Raw genomic sequence first — 26,833 nt, 5'->3', positions numbered from 1 at the left:
CTTTTTCAAAACGGCATTTCTTTAAATAAAATAAATGTTAACAGAAATACAATAATAAAATTAAACAAAATAAAAAAATAAATAAAATTTAATTTAAATAACATAAATTTTAAAAGTTTCAAATTATTTCAGCTAGTTGCCAGCACATTTTTGTTTAGTTTAAACTAAAAACATTTATAAAATTGCATTACTTGAAATAAAATAAATGTTAACTTAAATATAAAATAAAAATAAAATAATTAAATATGCAAAAACTAGCTGCCAACTTATTTTTACTTAGTTTAAACTAAAAACATTTTAAAAAATTATATTTGTAATTGTACTGGAAATAAAATAAATGTTACATAAAATAAAATAAAATAAAATATGAAAAACGTAAATTAAATTAAAGTAAATTAAATAAGAAAAACCTAAACTTATAAATGTTAAATAAAATAAATAAAATATAAAAAACTTGTTTAAACTAAAAACATTAAACAAAATTGCATTACTTGAAATAAAATAAATGTTAACTGAAATTAAATAAATTAAAATTAAAATAAAAAATATGAAAAACCTAAACTTATTTCAGGTAGTTAATTAAACTAAAATAAAATAATAAAATAAAATATAAAAAATGCATTACTTGAAATAAATTAAATGTTAACTAAACTAAACTAAACTAAACTAAACTAAACTAAAAAAAAATTAAATAAAATTAAATTAAATAATTAAATTAAAATTAATATGAAAACCTAAACTTATTTCAGCTAGCTGACAACTTATTTTTGCTTAGTTTAAACTAAAAAAAATTTTTTTAATTATATTTGTAATTGTACTTGAAATAAAATAAATGTTACTTAAAATAAAATAAAATAAGAAAAACTTAAATTAAATTAAAGTAAATTAAATAAGAAAAACCTAAACTTATTTCAGATAGTTGCCAACTATTTTTTTAGTTTAAACTAAAAACATTTTCAAAATGGCATTACTTGAAATAAATGTTAGCAATAAAATTAAATAATAAAATTAAATAAAATTAAATAATAAAATTTGATAAAATTTAATAAAATTTAATTTAATTTAAAAAGTTTAAATTATATAAAAAAATAATAATAATTAAATATATAAAAGTTAAACTATAAAAGTTAAACTTATTTCAGCCATTGGACATTAAATTAAATTAAATTAAATTAAAATAATAAAATAAAATAAAATAAAATATGAAAAATGCATTACTTGAAATAAAATTAATTTTAACTAAAACAAAATAATAAAATAAAATAATTATGAAAAACTTAAGTAATATTTTGGTTTTATATAGTATATTATTTAGTATATCCATGTAGGAACATGCAGTGCTGCCACATTTTACATCTTCAGATGCATTCATTTTTCTCTTTCAGCGAAAACATTCGTACAAAAGTTTGACTCTTTATATGTTAAAGTTAAGTTAAAAGTTAAATTATTGACATGTTTAGAGTAGCTTCCTGTATAATTACACAAAGACGTTTGATTCGATCACATTAATGCAAGACGAATGCACCTTAGAAATGCAATGACCGAACAATCACATTTCTGATCTAAACCACAACAGAAAAAAAAAACCAAAGCAAAAGCTCTTATCAAAAAATTTTCACACATTACAATCAATACACAAATACATGCTTCTCACATTACAAATATGACATCTACCGGTAACCGTGTGCAAAGGATTCACACCATGCATGCAAAGCAGATCTGATGATATAATATCCTGTTTGTGATTAATAATCCAGCATATAGGACATTATATGAGATCTGCTTTACATGCATGACAAGACGCTTGTGTCATTCACACACATACACATACTCACATATATAATGAAGGTCATGCATCTCTAACGGTGATCATGTGTGAATGTGAATGGCGTTCAAGCAGTAATGCAGCACACATCACATTTTTCATTGATGCATTTTATCTGCTGAAGAGCCATTTTCAGACAAACGTGGCCTTCAGGACACCCAATCACACACATGAGGAAGACAACACGCTTACAAAATGATTAGAAATAAACGACATGAATAAATCCCCAGCAGGTTATACAGGCACTGGAAATAGAAAAGTAAATAATAATAAAGTAAAATATTTTTTTAAAACAATAATAAAAAAAAACAACAACAAACAAACAAATAAAATAAAATTAAATGTAGCATTAATATATATTTATAGAGAGAGAGAGAGAGAGAGAGAGAGAGAGAGAGAGAGAGAGAGAGAGAGAGAGAGAGAGAGAGAGCGAAAACTAAAAAAAAAAATTCAAAATATTAACAAAAACTGTAATAGTGCATCAATGCACTAGATTCTACAGACAATGTGTTTTCTGACATTGGTTTGGCTCACGAGTGAAAAAGAGTGATGCAAAAACCATCAGTCTTGTTTTCCATTATGCTTAAAATAAGAAAAATCTACTTTCCAGTGATGTATGTATCTATATAATTAAAATAACTACCATTTTGCATGTTATATAATATTTATTTAGCTTTTATTTTTATTATATATTTTTTTATTTTCTATTCACACTTTTATTTATACTAATTAAATTTTATTTATTTATACTGGTAGCATATTTTATTAACTATTAAAATTATAATCATTTTTATTTATTACAAAAAATATATTTTTTTATTAAAAAATATGTATATAAGTTGCATAGTAACAATGTTGATGTTGTGAATGTTTATATATATATATATATAAAAACATTCACAAAATAAACATTGTAACTTATTTGTAACATTTGATCTTTTAATTTGTGCAATATTTTTTCATTGCAACATTTTATTTGCAACATTCACTAACAACTGCAATTGTATTTATATTGTGGGTCAACGACATTAAGATGTTCATGTCAAAAGAAATTTACAAAAGTGTTTTTATGTCCATAGAAAGCACTTACATGTAAGTAAAGTGTCTACTCTTAAAGTTTCAAATCTGTTTTAGAGAATTTTTTAAAAATAAAATTGTTAAAATAATGTTACATTGTCATTCAGTGTAACCTAATATTTATATAAAAATTCAAACAACATGCTTATTCTGACTTGTACATATTAAAATATATAACTGAATTGGTGACCATATTAAATAGTATTGTTTTTTAAATGGGTAAAACAATTCTTACTGACAAACAGGCAAAACCTAGAATAATTAATTCATCTTTTAATATGCCATAAATAGTTTTATGTTGTAAATATGCCTGACAAGATTGTTACACTGAATGGCATTTAATGGGTGTCTTCTGTAAACTAGGGAAGAAATGTAAGATATTTCTTTTTTGCTCAGAAAAAAAAATGAAAAAAAGAAAGAAACTTTTTAAATAAATACTTTAAATATTTTAGTTTTTTCTTTCTTATTTTTTATGCAATTTTAATTGGCTTCAGATTTGAAATGTATGCACATGGTGACCTATTGCTTAATCAATGAATTAGCATATTACTAATTAAAACACTTCCAGCAGCACTGAAATTAGTCCAGAAAAATGAGGTCAAGTGAGAAGAATGCCATGACCTGCGCTAATCATTTGCAAAAGACAACCTGTTAAAATATTTTTTCATTTTTAATTTTGTGTGAAAAGCTGTCGTCACAATGAGATAATTTTTTACAAAAGCATTTGAAATTTTTTTTGAAAGACAATCTTGTGCAGAATCAAGAGCATTATTCCCATACGTCTGAGCACATGCACTGCGTCAGTAATAGTGAGTTCAGCATTTGTGTGTCACAAGGTCATTCGCTCCCACATGCCTGTGTCAGGCCTCTGTCTAACGTCCAGGAAATGGCAGGCAAAACATAATTGTACATTATGTAAACAGTGCATGCCGAAACTCCAGTGTCCTTCCAACTTTCTATTTACAATATCAATTATGTTCTCCAAGGATAAGCAGAGAGAGAAAGAGGGGCAAATTAAATATTGTCTTTCTCTGAGCAAATGGTCTTTGTCATTGAGTGTGATTTAATCCAACAGCTAAAGGTTATGAGTCTGCAAACACACACACACGCACTCACACACTCACACGTAAAAATAAATTTTTGAAAATAAATACATTAAAAGCACACTGTATGAGTTACAGCATCTTGTAATGCAATGCATTTGATTAGAATTTCCCATATAATGAAAGAAGCTGCAATTTCATGCAATGCAATTGCAATGTAAAAGCAATTGATTGCATTTTAGGGCATTATATATACTCGTTACATATAAATTTGGAATTATGAGATATAAACGTGGAATTAAAAGATATAAACACGGAATTACAAGATATAAACTCGGAATTACAACATATAAACGCAGAATTACGAGATATAAACTTGGAATTGCAAGATATAAACTCAGAAATACAAGATATAAACAGGAATTACAAGATATAAACACGGAATTACGAGATATAAACTTGGAATTAAAAGATATAAACACGGAATTATGAGATATAAACGTGGAATTAAAAGATATAAACACGGAATTACGAGATATAAACTCGGAATTACAAGACATAAACACGGAATTACAAGATATAAACACGGAATTACGAGATATAAACTTGGAATTAATAGATATAACCTCCGAATTACGAGATTAGGTTACGGCATCTTGTAAAGCAATGCATTTGATTAGAATTTCCCATATGATGAAAGAAGCTGCAATTAAACTTTTATATTTTAAAGATATTTTTTATCAATTCCTTAACTTGAATGTAGAGATATAAACTCGGAATTGTGAGATATAAACTAGGAATTAAAATAAATATTCTCAGAATAGAGTGATATGAACCTGGAATTGTGAAATATAAACTCGGAATTGTGAGATATAAACTTGGAATTGTGAAATATAAACTCGGAATTGTGAAATATAAACTCGGAATTGTGAGTTATAAACTCAGAATTGGAAGTCATAAACTCAGAATTCCCAGATATAAACTCGGATTGTGAGATATAAACTCGGAATTAAGAGATATAAAATAGGAATTAAGATATATAAACTCGGAATTGTGAGATATAAACTCGGAATTGTGAGATATAAACTAGGAATTGTGAGATATAATCTCGGAATTGTGAGATATAAACTTGGAATTGTGAAATATGAACACAGAATTGTGAAATATAAACTCAGAATTGTGAGATATAAACTCGGAATTGTGAGATATAAACTTGGAATTGTGAAATATAAACTCAGAATTGTAAAATATAAACTCAGAATTGTGAAATATAAACTCAGAATTGGAAGTCATAAACTCAGAATTCCAAGATATAAACTCGGATTGTGAGATATAAACTCGGAATTAAGAGATATAAAATAGGAATTAAGATATATAAACTCGGAATTGTGAGATATAAACTAGGAATTGTGAGATATAAACTCAGAATTGTGAGATATAAACTCAGAATTGTGAAATATAAACTCGGAATTGTGAGATATAAACTTGGAATTGTGAAATATAAACTCAGAATTGTGAAATATAAACTCGGAATTGTGAAATATAAACTCAGAATTGGAAGTCATAAACTCAGAATTCCAAGATATAAACTCGGATTGTGAGATATAAACTCGGAATTAAGAGATATAAAATAGGAATTAAGATATATAAACTCGGAATTGTGAGATATAAACTAGGAATTGTGAGATATAAACTAGGAATTGTGAAATATAAACTCTGAATTGTGAAATATAAACTCGGAATTGTGAGATATAAACTCGGAATTAAGAGATATAAAATAGGAATTGTGAGATATAAACTCGGAATTAAGAGATATAAAATAGGAATTAAGAGATATAAACTAGGAATTAAGAGATATAAACTCGGAATTGTGAGATATAAACTAGGAATTGTGAGATATAAACTCAGAATTGTGAGATATAAACTCAGAATTGTGAAATATAAACTCAGAATTGGAAGTCATAAACTCAGAATTCCAAGATATAAACTCGGATTGTGAGATATAAACTCGGAATTAAGAGATATAAAATAGGAATTAAGATATATAAACTCAGAATTGTGAGATATAAACTAGGAATTGTGAAATATAAACTCGGAATTGTGAGATATAAACTCGGAATTAAGAGATATAAAATAGGAATTAAGAGATATAAACTAGGAATTAAGAGATATAAACTCGGAATTGTGAGATATAAACTCAGAATTTTGAAATATAAACTCAGAATTGTGAAATATAAACTAGGAATTAAGAGATATAAACTAGGAATTAGGAGATATATACTCAGAATAGAGTGATATAAACTCGGAATTGTGAGATATAAACTCAGAATTGGGAGATATAAACTCGGAATTGTGAAAAATAAACTCAGAATTGTGAAATATAAACTCGGAATTCCGAGATATAAACTAGGAAATAAGAGATATAAACTAGGAATTAGGAGATATATACTCAGAATAGAGTGATATAAACTCGGAATTGTGAGATATAAACTCAGAATTGGGAGATATAAACTCGGAATTGTGAGATTTAAACTAGGAATTAAGAGATATTTACTCAGAATAGAGTGATATAATCTTGGAATTGTGAGAAATAAACTCGGAATTGTGAGATATAAACTAGGAATTAAGAGATATTTACTCAGAATAGAGTGATATAATCTCAGAATTGTGAGAAATAAACTCGGAATTGTGAGATATAAACTAGGAATTGTGAGATCCAAACTCGGAATTTCTAGATCTAAACTCGGATTTATGAGATATGAACTCGGAATTACGAGACATAAACTCAGAATTGTAAAATATAAACACGGAATTGCGAGATATAAACTCAAAACGGAGAGATAAACTCGGAATTATGAGATAAAAAATCTTGCATTTGCAAGTTTATATCTCGGAATTATGTATTTAAACTCAAAATTGCAAGATGTAAACTCAGAATTGCGGGACAAACTCAAAATGATGAGATTAAACTCAGAATAGCAAAATATAAACTCAAAATAGCGAGATGCAAACTCAGAATTACAAGATTTAAACTCAAGAGTTGCAATGTAAACTCAAAATTGTGAGATATAAACTGAGAACTGAGAAATACAAAACTCGGAATACCAAGATATACTTTAAATTTGTAACTTTCTAAACTGTGAGGAAAAAAAGTTGCAATGATCTTTTTTATGTCTTCCATTAATGACAATATGACTTTTTGTAAAGCTGTTTTGAAACGATGCATACTGAGAAAAGTGCTTTACAAATGAATTTAATTTAATTTGTAGGCAGTAAATTCTGTTTAAAATTCACTAAGTAATAAAGTAGAATTTCATAGCGAAGGCAGCAAGTGTGTGTTTGGGTTTTGCGTGTCCATCTGCTGTGAGATTGCCTGCTCTGGCATCATTCACACACACAGCATTAACTCCACGCTCCCACCGGCCATCTGAAGCCGTCCCACACCGCTCTATTATTACAAGAGCGACAGAATAAAAATATGCTGAATTACGGCGGTCCGCAGGCACCAATCACAGATCGCAATCTCAACTATTACAAACATCCCGAGTAGACGGAGCAGTGATTTCCAACCTCCACGGCCGAAACGCTGCAGCCCCAGTGTTTTTCTATAATATCGGGTTACTGGGAACAGCTAACCAAAATAACATATTTCATATCGACTAAACGTTGACCTTGGACACGAAGCAGATTTAGCTCTGGAGCGCAAGTGTGTGTTAGAAGAGTCCTGAAGGACGGCGGGCGGCTACACGCCACAATTACACCAAAACCAGTCTGAAATCAACAGCAGCATGAAAGCAAAAATTATAAAGAGCCTCAAGGTTTCAGACACGGATGACAGCAGGACCAGGACTTTCTTTGAGGTGCTTTTAAAGTACCATATAAACATCACAGTACAGGGTAATTATTTAGAGTAGTACTATGGTACATAGCAAATGACCAGTGTATTTGGGTACAAAAACAAACAAACCACCCACAGTCCAGCTTAGGCAGGTTTAGCGCTGCTCCACACTGATTCACTCAAACATAATTTTCTACGCAAACATGATGATTTCTATGCAAATAAAGCTCATAACCAAATGTTGAGAATGTAATGTTGTTTTTTAATTATAAGACATTGAAATGTCTTACAGCAGAGGTCAAAAGTTTACTTCGTGTTAATTATTTTAGCAAAATAAGAGGGATCATACAAAATGCATGGTATTGTTTATTTAGTACTGACCTGAATAAGATATTTCACAAGATGTTTACACATAGTCCACAAGAGAAAATAATAGTTGAATTATAACAAACTTTACATCCCCTTGTTTCTTAATACTGTGTTGTTACCTGAATGATCCACAGCTGTTTTTTTTTTTTTTTTAGTGATAGTTGTTTATGAGTCTCTTGTTTGTCCTGAACAGTTAAACTGCCTTCTGTTCTTCGGATAAATCCTTCAGGTCCCACAAATTCTTTGGTTTTCCAGCATTTGTGTGTAATTGAACCCTTTCCAACAATGACTGTATGACTTTGAGATCCATCTTTTCAAACTAAAGGACAACTGAGAGACTCATGCAACTATTACAGAAGGTTCAAAGGAAAAACATGCATTAAAGGAGTAGTTCACTTTCAGAACAAAAATCCACAGATAATGTACTCACCCCCTTGTCATCCAAGATGTTCATGTCTTTCTTTCTTCAGTCGTAAAGAAATGGTGTTTTCTGAGGAAAACATTTCAGGATTTTATAATGGACTTCTATGGTGCCCCCAAGTTTAAACTTCCAAAATGCAGTTTAAATGCAGCTTCGAATGGCTCTAAATGATCCCAGCTGAGGAGGAAGGGTCTTATCTAGCGAAACGTTCAGTCATTTTCTAAAAACATTTACAACTTATATACTTTTTAATCTCAAACGCTTGTCTTGCCGAACTAGACAAGACAAGCACTTAAGGTTAAAAAGCATATAAATTGTCTTTTTTTTTTTAGCAAATAACCCATCGTTTTGCTAGATAAGAACCTTCTTTCCTCGGCTGTGATCATTTAGAGCCCTTTGAAGCTGCATTTTGGAAGTTCAAACTCAGGGCACCATAGAAGTCCACTATATGGAGAGAAATCCTGAAATGTTTCACTCAAAAAACATTATTACCTTATGACTAAAGAAAGAAAGACATGGACATCTTTGATGACAAGGGGGTGAGTAAATTATCTGTAAATGTTTGTTCTGAAAGTGAACTACTCCTTTAAGAGCCTTTTGGAATTTGAAGATCAGGGTCAATTTAACTTATTTTGTCTTCTGGGAAACGTAAATATCTTCTGTAAAAAATATGATATTTAGGCAAAGTAAGAAAAATATTTCTTCTCTCCATTCACATCTCCATTCTGTTCAAAAGTTTTCACTTCCGGCTCTTTAATGCATGGTTTTTCCTTCTGGAGCATCAGTGAGTGAATCCCCCACCCGCCAACGAACTGAATTTCCGTAAGCGGGATTTACGTTGTGACATAATAGCCTCCGGAAAACAAACGCTGTAGTCCAAATGAGCTGTTTCATTGTAGTTCTTAAAAAGGGATTTTTTTAAAAACTAACATCTCCCTTTGGAGTGGACTTTGAGATTTGTAACTTTGTAGATGTTTTTTTTATGCACAATCATACACTGGCTAAAGTTCACAAAGTGAAAAAGCATAAAAGGACCCCTTTAAGAGATCTAAACTTAGAATTCAGAGATATAAATTTGGAATTGCGAGGTCTAAACTCGGAATTGCGAAAAAAATAGGAATTGCGAAATATAAACTCGGAATCACAAGATATAAACTCAAAATTACAAGATAATAAACTCATAATTGTGAGAAATAAACTAAGAATTGTGAGACTAAAACTTGGAACTGCAAGATATGAACTCAAAATTATGAGATATAAACTCAGAATTGCAAGATATAAACTTGGAATTACAAGATCTAAACTCAGAATTGCAAAATATAAAATCAGAGTTACAAGATAAAAACGTGGAATTACAAGATCTAAATTCAGAATTGTGAGATCTAAACTCAGAATTGCAAAATATAAACTCGGAATTACAAGATATTAAAGTGGAATTGCAAAATATAAACTCAAAATTGCGAAATATAAACTCTGAATTATGAGATATAAACTCAGAATTACAAGATAATAAACTCATAATTATGAGATATAAACATGGGATTACAAGATATAAACTTGGAATTACAAGATATAAATTTAAAATTATGAGATATAAACTCGGAATTGCGAAATATAAACTCGGAATTGCAAGATATAAACTCGGAATTTCAAGATAAAAACTTGTAACTACAAAATATAAACTCGGAATTATGAGATATAAACTCGGAATGGCAAGATATAAACTTGTAACTACAAAATATAAAGTCGGAATTGTGAAATATAAACTCGGAATTATGATATATAAACTCAGAATTGCAAGATATAAACTTGGAATTATGAGATATAAACTTGGAATTGCAAGATATAAACTTGTAACTACAAAATATAAAGTCGGAATTGTGAAATATAAACTCGGAATTATGATATATAAACTCAGAATTGCAAGATATAAACTTGGAATTATGAGATATAAACTTGGAACTGCAAGATAAAAACTTGTAACTACAAAATATAAAGTCGGAATTGTGAAATATAAACTCGGAATTATGAGATATAAACTCGGAATGGCAAGATATAAACTTGGAATTATGAGATATAAACTTGGAACTGCAAGATAAAAACTTGTAACTACAAAATATAAAGTCGGAATTGTGAAATATAAACTCGGAATTATGAGATATAAACTCAGAATTGCAAGATATAAACTTGGAATTATGAGATATAAACTTGGAATTGCAAGATAAAAACTTGTAACTACAAAATATAAAGTCGGAATTGTGAAATATAAACTCGGAATTATGAGATATAAACTCGGAATGGCAAGATATAAACTTGGAATTATGAGATATAAACTTGGAATTGCAAGATAAAAACTGGTAACTACAAAATATAAAGTCGGAATTGTGAAATATAAACTCGGAATTATGAGATATAAACTCGGAATGGCAAGATATAAACTTGGAATTATGAGATATAAACTTGGAATTGCAAGATAAAAACTTGTAACTACAAAATATAAAGTCGGAATTGTGAAATATAAACTCGGAATTATGAGATATAAACTCGGAATGGCAAGATATAAACTTGGAATTATGAGATATAAACTTGGAATTGCAAGATAAAAACTTGTAACTACAAAATATAAAGTCGGAATTGTGAAATATAAACTCGGAATTATGAGATATAAACTCGGAATGGCAAGATATAAACTTGGAATTATGAGATATAAACTTGGAATTGCAAGATAAAAACTTGTAACTACAAAATATAAAGTCGGAATTGTGAAATATAAACTCGGAATTATGAGATATAAACTCGGAATGGCAAGATATAAACTTGGAATTGCGAGATATACACATTACGAGATATAAACTAGGAACTGAAAACTAACCTTGGAATTGCTTAAAGCAACTAAATGCTGTTTTCAACTAAAAAGCATTTAGTTGAAATAGAAATCTTTTGTAACATCACAAATGTCTCTACTTTCACTTTTGATTATTTTAATGCATCCTCACTGAGTAAAAACATATTTCTTTCATAGAAAGAAACTAAAAAAACTAATTCTAATTCAGCTTGTTTTAGCATAAGTAAAGCCACAGTAAAGTCTCAGCCACTGCTCAGATCCCACCTGCAAATTACAATCAGCCCTAATTATGTGGGCGTGTTTGTAGCATTAGCGATTTGCATAATTCCATTAGTGAAAAACCGGGTGCTAAAACAAAACAGATGCAACAAAGCGTGCAAATAAACTGTGCTGGTTCATTCTGAGCGAATCCCCCGCTGCTCATTTCACAGATGAAGCGGGTCACTGCTACACGATCATCAATATCCATCATAAACGACTGTGAAAACAGACACGGACGTGCGGCGGCGCTCACAGTCAAAGCTCTCAACACGCTCTCAGCTCCACGGCCCTTCAGGGGCCCCGGCGCGCGGGTCACACGGAGTTAACGCACGTTCAGCACGTTCAAGAGATCAGACAGAAGCTGTTTTATGATATTTAGGAAAGCTGGAACGCTAGCGGAGGGACACTTTAAATAACCCCAGCGTTTAGCGGCCTGTGAGAGGGAGGCCGACACGACGCACCGCTAATGTATCCTTGGCAGACGCACTGTTTTCATTTCTTAACATTTTTAGGCTCTCGACACTCCAAACGCGCTCAGACACATTCTTGGGTTTTCTGCAAAGCACAGACAGATTCATTAGCATCGACGAGACGAGAAAATTCATTTGCTGCTCCATCTGAGGCATGACAAGCAACACTTGTACGTGACTGACCACAAGCGCCACCTTACAAAAGCGATAAAACAATCAACAACAGCCTCTCCAAGATAGTAAAAGAAAACATGATGCATTTCCAAAGGTTTATAGGAGAAGTTTACTTACATGTTGTTCCAAACCGTGCAAATTTTGTTACAAATGTTCATTTTTTAGTAAAAAAAAGCAAACATAAAAAAAGCTGCTGATTAAAATAGTAATTAAAAATGGGCTCAGTGACATTTTATTTATTTAATTAATTTATTTATTTTATTACTTTTTGGGGATGCAAGGATGGTATCAAAAGGTATCAAAAATGTATCAAATATTGTTTAAATTTTTTTAAAACAATTTATAAAAAAATAAATACAATTTAATATATATATATATATTTAAATATATTTTAAACTGAATTTTGATTCATTTCTCAGAATTGCTCTTATTTATTGTTTTAAACTTAATTTTGATGCATTTTCAGCAAACAAGACATAATGGAAAACAAGGCAAAAATAATAAATAAGAACATTTCTTTTTGTTTTGCTGTGTATAACATTACAAAAGATTTCTCTGTCAGATAAATCTGTCCATCCTGAGAAATAAAATTATTAATAAAATGATTTTGCACAATGACCAGAGGGAACTGCTGCTTATTAAAATAGTAATTAAAACTGAGTGAGATTTAATTTTTTTATTTTTTATTTATTTTTTTAATGCAAGAATGCTTTAAATTGATCAAAAGTGGCCGTAAAAATAAATAAGTAAATTAAAAAAAAATATATAATAATAATAATATTTTTTTTACACACACACACAAACACACACACACACACACATATACATATATATATATATATATATATATATATATATATATATATATATATATATATATTTATTTTTTACCCTATTGGCAGATCCCCCCCCCCCCCCTTTTTTTAAGCTACAACTTAAAACAAGACTTTATATCTTATGTAATTGTACTTTTCCAGTAAATTTATCTTGATTTAATAATGTCTAAACATTTGAAATGGAAAACAAGATAAAAAATTTAATAAGAACTTCACTTTTGCAGTGTATTTGCGTTACAGAAGCTTCCTACGTCAAATAAATGCTGTTCTTTTCAGCTTTTTTTTATTCATCTGTGAATCCTGAAAAATAAAAATGTATCCCAGTTTCCACAAAAATATTGTGCAGCACAACTGTTTTTAACATTGATAATAATTAGAAAGGCTTCTTAAGCAGCAAATCAGCATATTAGAATGATTTCTGAAAAATCATGTGACTGAAAATTCAGCTTTCACCACAGGAATAAATTTAATTTTAACAGACGTTCACATTCAAAACAGCCATTTTAAATTGTAATAATATATTCTGTATTTTTGATCAAATAAATGAAGACTTCTTTCAGAAGCACACACCCTTGAACTTTTGTATGTGCATTTAGGTGCACTACATACTTTCATATTTCCTAAAAAGCTGGGTCATACACTTTGCAACAACATAACGGTGAGTAAATGATCAACTTTACACCATATTACACTCAGATTTCATCAACAGAATGGTGTGTCATCATCTAATAAGAGGAAATCTGCACTGATTTCTGGGAAGGAGAGCAGATCCAGAGGAAACATATCACACGCCTCTCACTTCTTAATATCAGAGCTCAAGTGAAACTCAAAATCATTGGGGTGTTTTAGGTGTTTTCTTACAGTCTGAGGCTGAAGTACAGTATATGAGATCATCTGTTACTCCGCTGCCCTGCAGGTTTTCCAGACTGTCATTTCACATTTGTGATGACAGACGTTTCAGTGTCTGACGGATGTCCTTCAGTGACTCTCACCCAAACTACACACAGAACATCAAGAGAGCATATGTCAAATATTCATGAGGAAGCAGCGCAGAGTTCAGACTAATGAGTATTTTACAAAAACCCACTGAACAGCAGAGCTGAGCCAGACGCCTCGCTGGAGATTACTGTACCTTACAGTTAAATTTAACCTTTACAGGAATTTCTTCTGTAAAACACACACAAAACTGCATGCAAATTCTTTTTTTTTTTTTTTAAGGATGCATTAAATTGATCAAAAGGGGTCAAAAATGTATAAAAAATGTCTAAAAAAAATGCAATTATATAAAAAAAAAAATATATATATATATTAATTTTGATGAAAAATGTTGCTGTTCCTTTCTATACAAGGACAGCAAATGAGGACAGATACTGTTAAGCTCAGAAAATGACAAAAAAAAGTATTTTTAACTGATTGTATTTCTATTGATTGTATTGTATCACTGCCCTGAAATATTTCTTTCTTATTATTATTATTATTTCTTTCTTGCTTCCTTCTTTTTCTCTTTTCTTATTATTTTTCGGAATTGTTATTATTTTCTTTCTTTCTTTGTTGTTGTTATTTATTATGAGAAAATGTTTGAATAAAGTATTAATAGCAGAAGTGATTATTTATTGATAGTCTAACTAAAGAATTCATTAACTGATAAGGAGTTAATAAATAGATTCATTGAATAATAATCGACAGATTAAAAATTGTTATAATTTTATTATATTATTATTATTGTTATTATAAATTTTAACACGATAATTAACACATTATTTTTAATGAATAATCACACCATTATTATTCTTCCATGTTCTACTTTTCGAAAAGTTATTTTATTTTTTATTTGATTAAAAGATAAATTAAATTAATGTTTTATATATTCATTTGATTACCAGATAAAATAAACATAGACAACATGACACAATTTCTAAAAAAAATTAAAAATTAAAAAAAAAATTAAATAAAAAAATAAGAAAAAAAGTAGTATAATAATTTAAACAGGGCACTGTTATTGTAAAAAAGTTCATAAATTAAGTTGTTTTTATAAATACAATTAATTAGACATGCTTTTTGATTATTAAGATTAAATTTAACCATTGAAATGGAAGCCAGAAAAATAAAAATGGAAAACAGAATTTGTGTTTGTTTGTTTTTGGTTAAACTTTTACTAAATTGATGTTAAATTGTGTAACTTTATTGCTTTCAGGTAATTTGGCATGCTTTTTGATTGCTAAAATTTAATTTAACAATTAAATCTGACTATGAATCATAGGAACTGACTCTGAATCATTTAATCATATTGAATCATAAAAATTTGCCAAAAAAAATATTTTGAATTGTAGCTTAATTTGACATCAAGGTAGGGTTTGGGGTTTGTCTTAGTAACAAAAAAATCAAGTAATAAGTGAATAGAACATTATTTGGAACTCATTTTTGGTTGATATTACACCTGGAAACCTAAGCAAACCTAATGATTGCAAAACAGAGTTATGTTTTTATTTTTTTCCATGAAATCATGTTAAATTTTTAAGTTCATGTTTTTTTTTGTTTTTTTGTGGTTTTTTTACTGCAAACCTTCCTCATCCAGGTTTGATGTGCAGCAATATTGTGTATTAGTGTGGACCAGAGGTGTAACAAGTCAGCCCCAGGCCCATATGCAAAAAATCTGTATGGGCCCCCCAATCATTATGGGCTCCAACTCGGTTAACTTGTTGATTTTTCTTAACTTATAAATGTTACGTGAGTATCCACAAGTTGTTTTATTTTGGGTATAAATGCTTGGAAAAAATATTTAAAGTCCGTTTTCAAGTCATTCATTATTTGTAGCACGCTCTTTAATTTGTAGTGAGAACTATTTTCGCCTCAGATCAAGTGGCATGTGAATCAATGATCTTTTCTGCTTTAATATTTGCCGCATGAAAATAAACATTTAAAAATTTAATAAAAACAATGTCACATGAATTCGATCAATCAGATTAAAGAAAAGTCAATAAAGCATCTTGTTAATAAGTCATAGCCCAATAGTAGGAACATAGTTTTTAGCCTACCTCAGAAAAGTCAACATTGTTTTATTTTTCTCATGAATCAGCCAGTTAACTGACTTGAAGCCCACAATTTTATTGCTGTTTAGTGTTTTTCATGTTAAATGTGAAGACAGGTTGGATGCCACAGACTTTTTTTTGGGCAGAGTAGGTGGAATTTTTGCATAACTTTACGCAATATAACATTATATTATTACATGAATTCTTTTCTTTTAAAATATTAATTTAAAGCATCCTATAGATATATATTTCTCATGTCTGTGAGGCAAATATTCGCTGAGCTTCGGATCATTTTTGTGAAGCGCTCCTCCTCAAGACAGAGACGGCAGAAAGCGCATCTTTAGCTATTTTACAAAAGCACAAAGTTTTGTTGATATTGTGAGTGCACACAAATAAAAGTAGACCTTTTGCGGTTCTGAATTGTGTATTTCTCTTACCTTTATGAGCAAAAATGATGGCGTATTTTAGGTTTTCACTGTTATTAAGAAAAAAAATCCTTTTGTGCTAGTGCACAAACGATTGGATATGTGTCTAACAGCGCACGTTTATCTAGGTTAAATGTTTAAATGAATATTGTGAAATGCATCAAGTGTTTTATGTCTATAGATTTTTTTTTTTATGCAAGTGGTGTTGATTTGAGAAGGCTAAATTGATCAAACATGCTCAACTCATTGCCGCTGACCGCTTGGTTGTTGCTTTAAAAAACAAAAGCTTGAAATGAAAAAACATAAAATGCTCCAAAAATATTTCTAAATGAACTTAATAAATCAATTTAGAAATACAGAAAAATCTACAACCCTAAAGACGAAGTAAAAGAGAAGTTCCCTGGTGAACATCCCAAATCGATCCATATAAAAGAGGTTTCATTTTTCCCACTGAATAAAATGAAATGAATTAAACATGAGTATCTGCTCGTCTGCTGCACTCGCGGAGATGTTTAACAGAGTAACGACGGCAGAATGATAATGAGGGACTACACTAAATACGTCTGTGGAGAATAGAGGAGGCGTATGTGAGAGTTTATTTATCCTCAACTCAGAGACAAAAGTCAGACGAGGGAAGTCAGCGCAGAATCATGAATGTCACGCTTCCTAGAGCAGGAAAAAGGCTTCCTGACAAACCAGAACCAAAACAAGCTGCAGACTCGAGTTCAGGAGACTTAGATCAACACCAGCTCTCAATACGTCAATGTCTTTTAGTAGGCCTGGACGTTTCTTCCACAAAAACCCAATAGGATTGTCCCATTGGATTATTTGTGAAAAATAAGTTCTGTGACCAACGCATGATTATGATCCTGATCAGGGCATAGCGTCTGGGTATGCAGGTGAATAATTGAAACGAGGGAACGAATAGAGTCCTGCATGGGCCAACTTGTCAGAACAGAGCCATTAAAATAGTTGAGTTTTGGATTTTAATGGCAAAGTGGCTAGATTTCGTTTCTTTATTAAGTTCATTTAGAAATACGTTTGGAACATTTTATGTTTGTTAAAAAGCTTCGGTTTTTAAAGTAACGACCAAGCGGCCAGCGGCAATGAGTTGAGCTTGTTTGATCAATTTAGCCTTCTCAAATCAACACGACTTGCATAAAATAAAATCTATAGACATAAAACACTTGATGCATTTCACAATATTAATTTAAACATTTAACCTAGATAAATGTGTGCTGTTAGACGCATATCCAATCGTTTGTGAGGAGAGTGGAAGCTAAATGCACTTTGCAGGACATGGAAGCACCAGCGTGATCACTTGCATTTTTTTTCATAATAACAGTGGAAACTTAAAATACGCCATCATTTTTGCTCATAAAGGTAAGAATGATACACTACAAAAGGTCTTTTATTTGTGTGCACTCGCAATATCAACAAAATGCTGTGCTTTTGTAAAATAGCTAAAGAAAACAAACAGGCGCTATATTAAAAAGGAAAAGATCATTGATTCACATGCCGCTTGATCTGAGGCGAATATAGTTATCTCACAACAAATTAAAGAGCGTAAAAACACATTTATTGTTTGTATTTTATTATAAAATTGACAGAATGTATAGGCTGAGACTTGTGTGCTACAAATAATGAATGGACTTGAAAACGTTAAATATTATTTCACTTATACCATAAATGAAACAGCTTGTGAATACTCACGTAATACACTTGAGAAAAATCAACAAGTTAACTTGAGTTGGAGCCCATAAAGATACTATTTTTTTGCATATAGTCCCAGGGCTGACTTGCTTCGCCACTGATCATGATAATGTTCACCGATGAACACATCTTTTATTAATTTTGAGGCATAAATATAATCATCAGAAGTAAAAAGCTAAAAGTAGGTTATCAGGGTTTCTGCAGACTTTTAAAAGGAAAATTTAAGACTTTTAAGAATATTTCAAGAAGGCATAAAAAGGGGAGAAAACAATATACATTTTAAGTTAGAAACCCTGGATATAAACAAACTACACCATGTTCACGTGACTTTAACGCCAACACCATTAATCTTCTGAAAACTTCAGTCTTTATTTAAAAACATTTTGCACAAAAGTTTGAGTTGGAATAGTTTGCAAGAGCGCGATTATAAACATAGTGAGGTTGTGAAAGTGACTAGTTAGAAGATGAGTTTATCTGTTTAATCTCCAGATAACTTTTGACAAAAAAAAAAAAATTAAATTAATTAATTAAAAACAGAAATCCAGAAACAATAAATAAATAAAATGGATTTCATCTGGCCCTAAACCACACTGACTTCAGGACAGTGCAACTGGCAATGTAAAAACACAGCTTTCCAGGTTTTGGCCTACAAATAAATGTGCAAATTTTTCAGAAAAAAAAAATTAAATGGAGAAAAAAAAAAAAAAAAGAATTTGGAAAAAATAAAATAAATTAAAAACAGAATTTGAAATATATATATATATATATATATATATATATATATATATATATATATATATATATATATATGTGTGTGTGTATATATATATATTCTATTTTTTTATAGGGCCCTAAACATTTTTACGTAAAAAAATAAAATAAATAAATAAATAAATAAATAAATAAATAAATAAATAAATAAAAGAAAAAAAATAATGGAAAAAAACTGCATTTGGGGAAAAAAAAAAAAAAAGGAGTTTGAGAAACAATAAATAAATAAAACATAAATAGATTTCATTAGGCCCTATTTAACCAAAAACCCATAAAAAAAACACTGACTTCAGTGCAAGTCATTTCCAGGTTTTGGCCTACAAAACAAAAAAAAAATGCACATTTTTCAGAAAGAAAAAAAAATGAAATGGAAAAAAAAAAAGACTTTGGAAAAAATAAAATCAAATAAAAACAGAATTTGAAATATATATATTCTTTTTTTAAATATATATAGGGCCCTAAACGTTTTTAGGTAAAAATAAATAAATAAATAAATAAATAAATAAATAAAAGAAAAAAATAATGGAAAAAAACTGCATTTGGGAAAAAGAAAAAAAAAAAAAAAAGAGTTTGAGAAACAATAAATAAATAAAACATAAATAGATTTCATTAGGCCCTATTTAACCAAAAACCCATAAAAAAAAACACTGCCTTCAGTGCAAGTCATTTCCAGGTTTTGGCCTACAAAATTACATAATCTTTGCAGCACTCTATTATGAGTAGACTTAAAGTGCCGTGATGAAACTCTCAATTAACAATAATGGAGGTCTGGAAATAAATGTAGCCATTAAAACGTGACGCAAATGAAATCTCTACAACATTTGAGCTTCTTCTTTGTCTAGACTCTAACTCTTCTCGCTAAAGAGACTCATGAGGTGCATCCTGGGATGCTTTTAAACACTAGTGAAAAGTGTGAGAAGCAATTTATGGTGCTTTTCCTTACATTTACATTCATGCATTTAGCAGACGCTTTTATCTAAAGCAAGTTACAAAAGAGGAACAATGCCATTCATCAGTTCATCAAATGTTTATTAGACCCCTAGAGAAGCTACTTCACTATCTGCTACAACTCATCCAATTTTGTCCACAAAGCTCAATTCAAGCATTTGAGCACGAACCCTTAGAAGAAAATCAAAACGATCATGAGAAAGAAATGCAGCGAAGTGTCCAAACTTTTGACTTGTAGCCTTATTTCTCCCTCAGGCCTATGAAAGATGTTTAAAAGCACTCAAAGACTGAACATCACTTTGGCTATGAAGAATTTGAGAACTAAACAACAAGCTTCTGAAGAAACTCTACAAGAATTGTAAAAATACAAAAGCACTGAGAACGTCCTGAAAACTCCAGCAACACGTCTCATTATTTACACACACGAAGCATTTCATTCCTCATTACAGCAGGCAGCTTCTCAATCAGTCAAACCATTATAATTAATTCAAACAAGACTCATATGTGGTAAAGTAATGCGTAATACAAGCCCTCGCTGCAAACGCAGGTACACCAGAGAAAAACAGTTTGCGCAATTAAAAATGCATTAGGAGTTTTCACAGACGGAGCAGTAGATTACCCATAAATCACAATTACTCTCCTCAAACTCAATGCAGTATCTCTACAGTACTTTTGGTTCTTTAAGAACCTTCTTCTTTTTATCAAGTTCATGTGAATAAAGGTTCTTTATTGGCATTGATGGTTCCATAAAGAACCTTTAACATCCAAGGAAACTTTAGCCTCTTTAGGACATAACTGCATGATATTAACTTGCAATTCTGAGAAATAAAGTTGCAATTGCGTCATATAATCTATCAATTCTGATAAATAAAGTCGCAATATAAACTCAAAGTCAGAATTGCATCATATAAACTTGCAAATGTGAGTTATAAAGTTGCAATTGCATCATATAAACTCACAATTATGACTTTTTTTCTCCGAAATGTGATATAAACTCGCAATTATGAGAAATAAAGTCGCAAGTGCATGATATTAACACACAATTCTGACTTTTTTCTAAGAATTGAGAGATATAAACTCACAATTGTGAGTTATAAAGTCAGAATTGCATGATATAAATTCGCAATTCTTAGAAATAAAGTTGCAATTGCGTCATATAATCTATCAATTCTGATAAATAAGGTAGCAACATAAACTTAAAGTCAGAATTGCGCCATATAAACTTGCAATTGCAAGTTATAAAGTCAGAACTGCATGATATAAATTCGCAATTCTGAGAAATAAAGTTGCAATTGCATCATATAAACTCACAATTATGACTTTTTTCTCCGAAATGTGATATAAATTCACAATTCTTAGAAATAAAGTTGCAATTGCGTCATATAATCTATCAATTCTGATAAATAAAGTCGCAATATAAACTCAAAGTAAGAACTGCATCATATAAACTTGCAATTGTGAGTTATAAAGTCGCAAGTGCATGATATTAACACACAATTCTGACTTTTTTCTAAGAATTGAGAGATATAAACTCACAATTGCGAGTTCAAAAGTCAGAATTGCATGATATAAATTCGCAATTCTGAGAAATAAAGTTGCAATTGCGTCATATAATCTATCAATTCTGATAAATAAAGTCGCAATATAAACTCAAAGTAAGAACTGCATCATATAAACTTGCAATTGTGAGTTATAAAGTTGCAATTGCATCATATAAACTCACAATTATGACTTTTTTTCTCCGAAATGTGATATAAACTCGCAATTATGAGAAATAAAGTCGCAAGTGCATGATATTAACGTGCAATTCTGACTTTTTTCTAAGAATTGAGAGATATAAACTCACAATTGCGAGTTCAAAAATCAGAATTGCATGATATAAATTTGCAATTCTGAGAAACAAAGTCACAATTGCATCATAAACTCGTAATTCTGGCTTTTTTTTATCTGAATCGTGAGATATAAACTTGCAATTGTGACTTTTCTCCTCAGAAATGTAATATAAACTCACAATTGTGAGTTAAAAAGTCAGAATTGCATAAAATAAACTCACAATTCTGAGAAATAAAGTCGCAATTGCATCATATAAACTCGCAATTATGACTTTTTTCTCAGAATTGTGAGATATTAACTCACAATTGCATGATATAAACTCGCAAATCTTAGAAATAAAGTCGTAATATAATCTCGAAGTCACAATTGCATCATATAAACTTGCAATTCTGACTTCTTTTCTTAGAAATGTGATACAAACTCACAATTGTGAGTTATTAAGTGAGAATTGCATAATATATTGCATCATATAAACTCACAATTGTGAGTTATACAATCAGAATTTCGAGATATAAACTTGCAATTCTGACTTTTTTTTCTCAGAAATGTGATATAAAATCACAATTGTGAATTATAAAGTCAGAATACCGAGATATAAACTAAAAGAAAAAAAGTCAAAATTTAGTTTATATCCCGCAATTCTGACTTTATATCTAGAAATGATGACTTTATAACTCACAATTGTGCGTTTATATCTAACAATAGTTCCTTCGAGGATCCAAAAATGGATCTTTTATTGCATCACTGCCAAAACCCTCCTTTGGAGCCTTTATTTTTCAAAATCATGTGACTTTATTTATTTTTTAATATTGCGAGTTTATATCCCGCAATTCTGAAAAAGAAAAGTCAGTTTATATGTGATTCTGAGAAAAAAAAGTCACAATTACCTTTTTTATTTTTCATTCAGTGGCGAAAACAGGCTTCCATATTTAGGTGATCAAAATGTTCCTCAAACTAAGAAAAAAAATCATTCTTTTAAGAACTGATTATCGAAAGGTTCTTTAAGGAACCAAAAATGGATCTTCTAAACACCTTTTTGGAGCCTTTATTTTGTAAGATCATGTTTGGCATCTTTAGTGTCTTCTTTAGTAAAAGTTCTTTATTGGAACCAATGGTTTCATGAAAATTCTTTAACATCCATATAATCTTTTCAGGTTCATCAGATCAGAATTTTCTTTCTGATAACTGCAAGTTCCCACAATTTGGACTTTGCAATATTTGCAATTCTGTTTATTTCTTGCAATTCGGAGAAAAAAATCTGAATTGTGAGATATAAACTCAGAATTGTCTGAATGGAGAGATAAGATTTTTTAATGTTTTTCAAGTCTCTTCTGCTCACCAAGATTGATTAAAATGCAGTAAAAACAATATACACTACCATGCAAATGTTTTGGGGTCAGTCATTTTTTTTCTTGAAATTAATTAAAACTTTTATTCAGCTAAAACGTGTTGAAGTGATAGTAAAGACATTTATAATACTACTAAAGATTTATATTTTAAATATAAGCTGTTCTTTTGAACTTTCTATTAATCTGTGAATCCAGAAAATTGAATTTTAAATATTGAGCAGCACAACTGTTTTCAACATTGATTTTAATCAGAAATGTTTGTTAAGCAGAAAATCAGCATATTATAATGATTTCTGAAGGATCATGTAAAACTGAAGACTGCAGTAATGATGCTGAAAATTCAGCTTTGATCACAGAAATAAATTTGGCAAAAAAAATTGTTATTTTAAATGTAATAATATTAAACAATATTACATTTTTTCCCTGTATTTTTGATCAAATAAATGCAGCTTTAATATGCACCTAAAGAAAAATCTTACTGAAAAATCTACCAAACTTTTGAACGCCATTGTATTTATTTGCGGAAACAAGCTTATATCAGTTTTTCTTTGACATTAGGCTGTAAAACTCTGTTTGAATTTAATTGAGATTTTATTTATTATCTTTAAGACTGCATTATTCCAGTACTGTAGCGTCTCTTACATGACTTTATTCCTTGGATTAATCACTTCTGCTCTCTCACTATGGATAAAAGCTTTTGCTTAATGAATAAATGTAAATGTAAAAATAAATCTGCAGTATCTAAGTGATTCGTCTCTGATTTGTGCTCTGAGACATACTGAATACTGATGAGCAAAATAACATGACGGTGCAAAAAACAACGCATGATCATCCATCACAAATCACTCATGAAACTTCTGACAATAAAATATCATCAATTAGATCCATTTCAGTTAAAAAAAAAAGTGTCTGACAGCAAAAGAGGCCCGTGCTTACAGTCTATTTTGTGTGTCTATGTTACTTAAAGACATATATGTGACCCTGGACCACAAAACTAGTCATAAGGGTCAATTTTTTTAAACTGAAACAATATTTGGCCGAGATACAACTATTTGAAAAAAATGCAACAAAAATTGAAATATTGAGAAAATCGCCTTTAAAGTTGTCCAAATTAAGTTTTTAGCAATGCATATTAATGATCAAAAATTAAGTGTTGATATATTTACAATAGGAAATTCAGGAAATATCTTCATGGAACATAATCTTTACTTAATATCCTAATGATTTTTGGCATAAAAGAAAAATATATTTATATACATTTTATAACAATAGGCACTATTATTCAAATGTTTTGGGGTCAGTAATCGTTTTCTTTCTTTTATTTGGAAATTAATTAATACTTTTATTCAGCTAAAATACGTTAAAGTGATATTTTATTTTATTTAAAGTGATGTTTTATTTTAAATATGTGCTGTTCTTTTGAGCTTTCTATTCATCTGTGAATCCTGAAAAATAAAATGCATCACAACTTTTTTCAATTAAGAAAAAAAAAAAAATATATATGTATATATATATATTGAGAAAATCGCCTTTAAAGTTGTACAAATTAACTTCTTAGCAATGCATATTACTAATATGACAAAAATTATTTTTTTTAATATATTTACAATAAGAAATTTACAAAATATCTTAATGGAACATAATCTTTACTTAATATCCTAATAATTTTGGGCATAAAAGAAAAATCAGCATTTATTTATAATATTAATATTTTATAACAATATTCACTACCATTCAAACGTTTTCGGGTTAGTAATTGCTTTCTTTCTTTTATTTTTAAATTTAATTAATACTTTTAGTCAGCCAAAATGCGTTAAAAAAATACTATTTCTATTTAAAATATATGCTGTTCTTTTGAGCTTTCTATTCAGTTGTGAATCCTGAAAAATAAAATGTATCTCCGTTTCCACAAAAATATTAGGCAGCACAACCAAAAAAATACCAAATATTGTATAAAGTTCAAATGAAGTTCTTTGCAATGCATACTACTAATCAAACATTAAATTTTGACATATTTACAGCAGGAAAGTACAAAATATCTTCATGGAACACGATCTTTAATTAATATCCTAATGATTTTTGGCATAAAAGAAAAATTGATAATTTTGACCCATAAGGTTTTTTGTTTTTTGTTTTTTTCTCACTCAATACCCATATTAAACAATGAACACTAAAGTGTAAACTCACAGTGACACCGTGGTGTTGGGTAAAGCGCTGGGCTGCATGGTTTCCGTCAGGTCCGCATCATCACACACAACCTTCACTCGCACGCTCTGCCTATTAAACTCCTTTGATCTCTCCGAGGTGCAGTGACAGCTGTCAATCATCAGCTCGGGACAGTATCGGCTGCTGCGCGCTCCCGCGAGCGCCGCGCACAGCACGAGCAGCACTTTCATCGCGATGTGTCCTGTCACGTTACTTCCAGCCAATCTGGGATAAAATTATTTTTCATCTCAGGGAGGATCAAACAGAGATGACTATCGTTCCTTAATGATCAGTGAAGCACCTGGAGATGATAACTGATGATGATGCGTAAAAACAAAACACAGTATTCCCAATTCAAATCCACTTGTGCAGTACTCGCCAGTTTGGATCCAAGCTGTAAGCGCTTCTCTTCATTTTAAGTATCCAAAAGTGCAGAAAACTTCTGTCCCAGTGCGCGTCTCCGCGTTCCGGCGCGCACCTCCGCGCATTTGGGGAGTTCGTGTGAGTTCTGCAAGTGCGTAACGTTACTGCTGTCAACAGGTTGCTGTTGCTGGATGAAGTAACTTGTAGCGATGAGCGTCCTGTCACACGCGTTCCTCCTCCCGGCGTCGCGTCCTACTACGCGGAAGGCTTGTCTTATGAATATTACTGACGAACCGTGACGCTTCACGATAGGGCTATCTGATTGGCTGAGAGACGGACGACGGTGGGCGGGCTCTGGGCAGGAGCTAGTCAGCTGGCCAATAAAACAGCTCTCTGATGTGAATGGCTGATTCATGAATAATAATTAGCCTGAACGCTCCAGAAAGGTTCTAAGCAACGTCAGCGCGTCCTCATTAATATTCATTAGCCAATCCTCCGTCATAGTAGGATTTAAAACGGTCTCTCCCGGCGAATAAACTTTTTATTGGCTCAAAATTCCACATTATTATTTATTCTAAAGAGGCGTGGCTATGTGGAATTCCACACTGTGTTTATTCACTCATAATAAAGTTTGATTATTTATAGCCAAAGTCGTCATCTATCGATTTAGAAAATCTATCATTTGTCTTTTTTATGGTTTACAATCACCTCAGCACATTCTAGTTTGGCATTGTCCCTCACACAATAGACGATCTTTTCTCAGATGATTGACCTTAAGGGGAGACACTGCAAATCGCTGTTTTTTCCTGCACCAGTTTGAGATTTTGGGCTTTTTGGTGTTTCATAAAGTGTTTTTTTCAGACTAGTGGAACAAAAACATCCAAAAGACACTGTTAAGTGTTTCTTTTCTTGGCACTTTATCTATTTATGTTAATAGATATTCAATTACAACCCATATTATTAAAGGCAGTTTTCTCAAAATGAGTTTTTTCTTCTACACTGAGCCATAAATCTTCACTTCAGTAGCACTTACACACA

At 30.4% G+C, this 26,833-nt stretch overlaps 1 protein-coding gene across 1 annotated transcript in view; it reads right to left on the bottom strand.

Moving 5' to 3' along the window:
• The window catches only part of adgra1b (adhesion G protein-coupled receptor A1b), a 219,889-nt gene extending 194,266 nt beyond the window's left edge, over window positions 1–25,623 (bottom strand). Inside the window, exon 1 of the mRNA XM_073834524.1 lies at window positions 25,415–25,623. Coding sequence (XP_073690625.1) covers window positions 25,415–25,623 — 209 coding nt within the window. The remainder of the gene's footprint in view (window positions 1–25,414) is intronic.
• Window positions 25,624–26,833: the final 1,210 nt, after the last annotated feature.

This window comes from Garra rufa, chromosome 2 (assembly GCF_049309525.1).
Source record: "Garra rufa chromosome 2, GarRuf1.0, whole genome shotgun sequence".
Classification (NCBI taxonomy): Eukaryota; Metazoa; Chordata; class Actinopteri; order Cypriniformes; family Cyprinidae; genus Garra; species Garra rufa.
The sequence above is the reverse complement of the archived record's forward strand: the minus strand, read 5'-3'. Positions and strand labels throughout refer to the sequence as shown.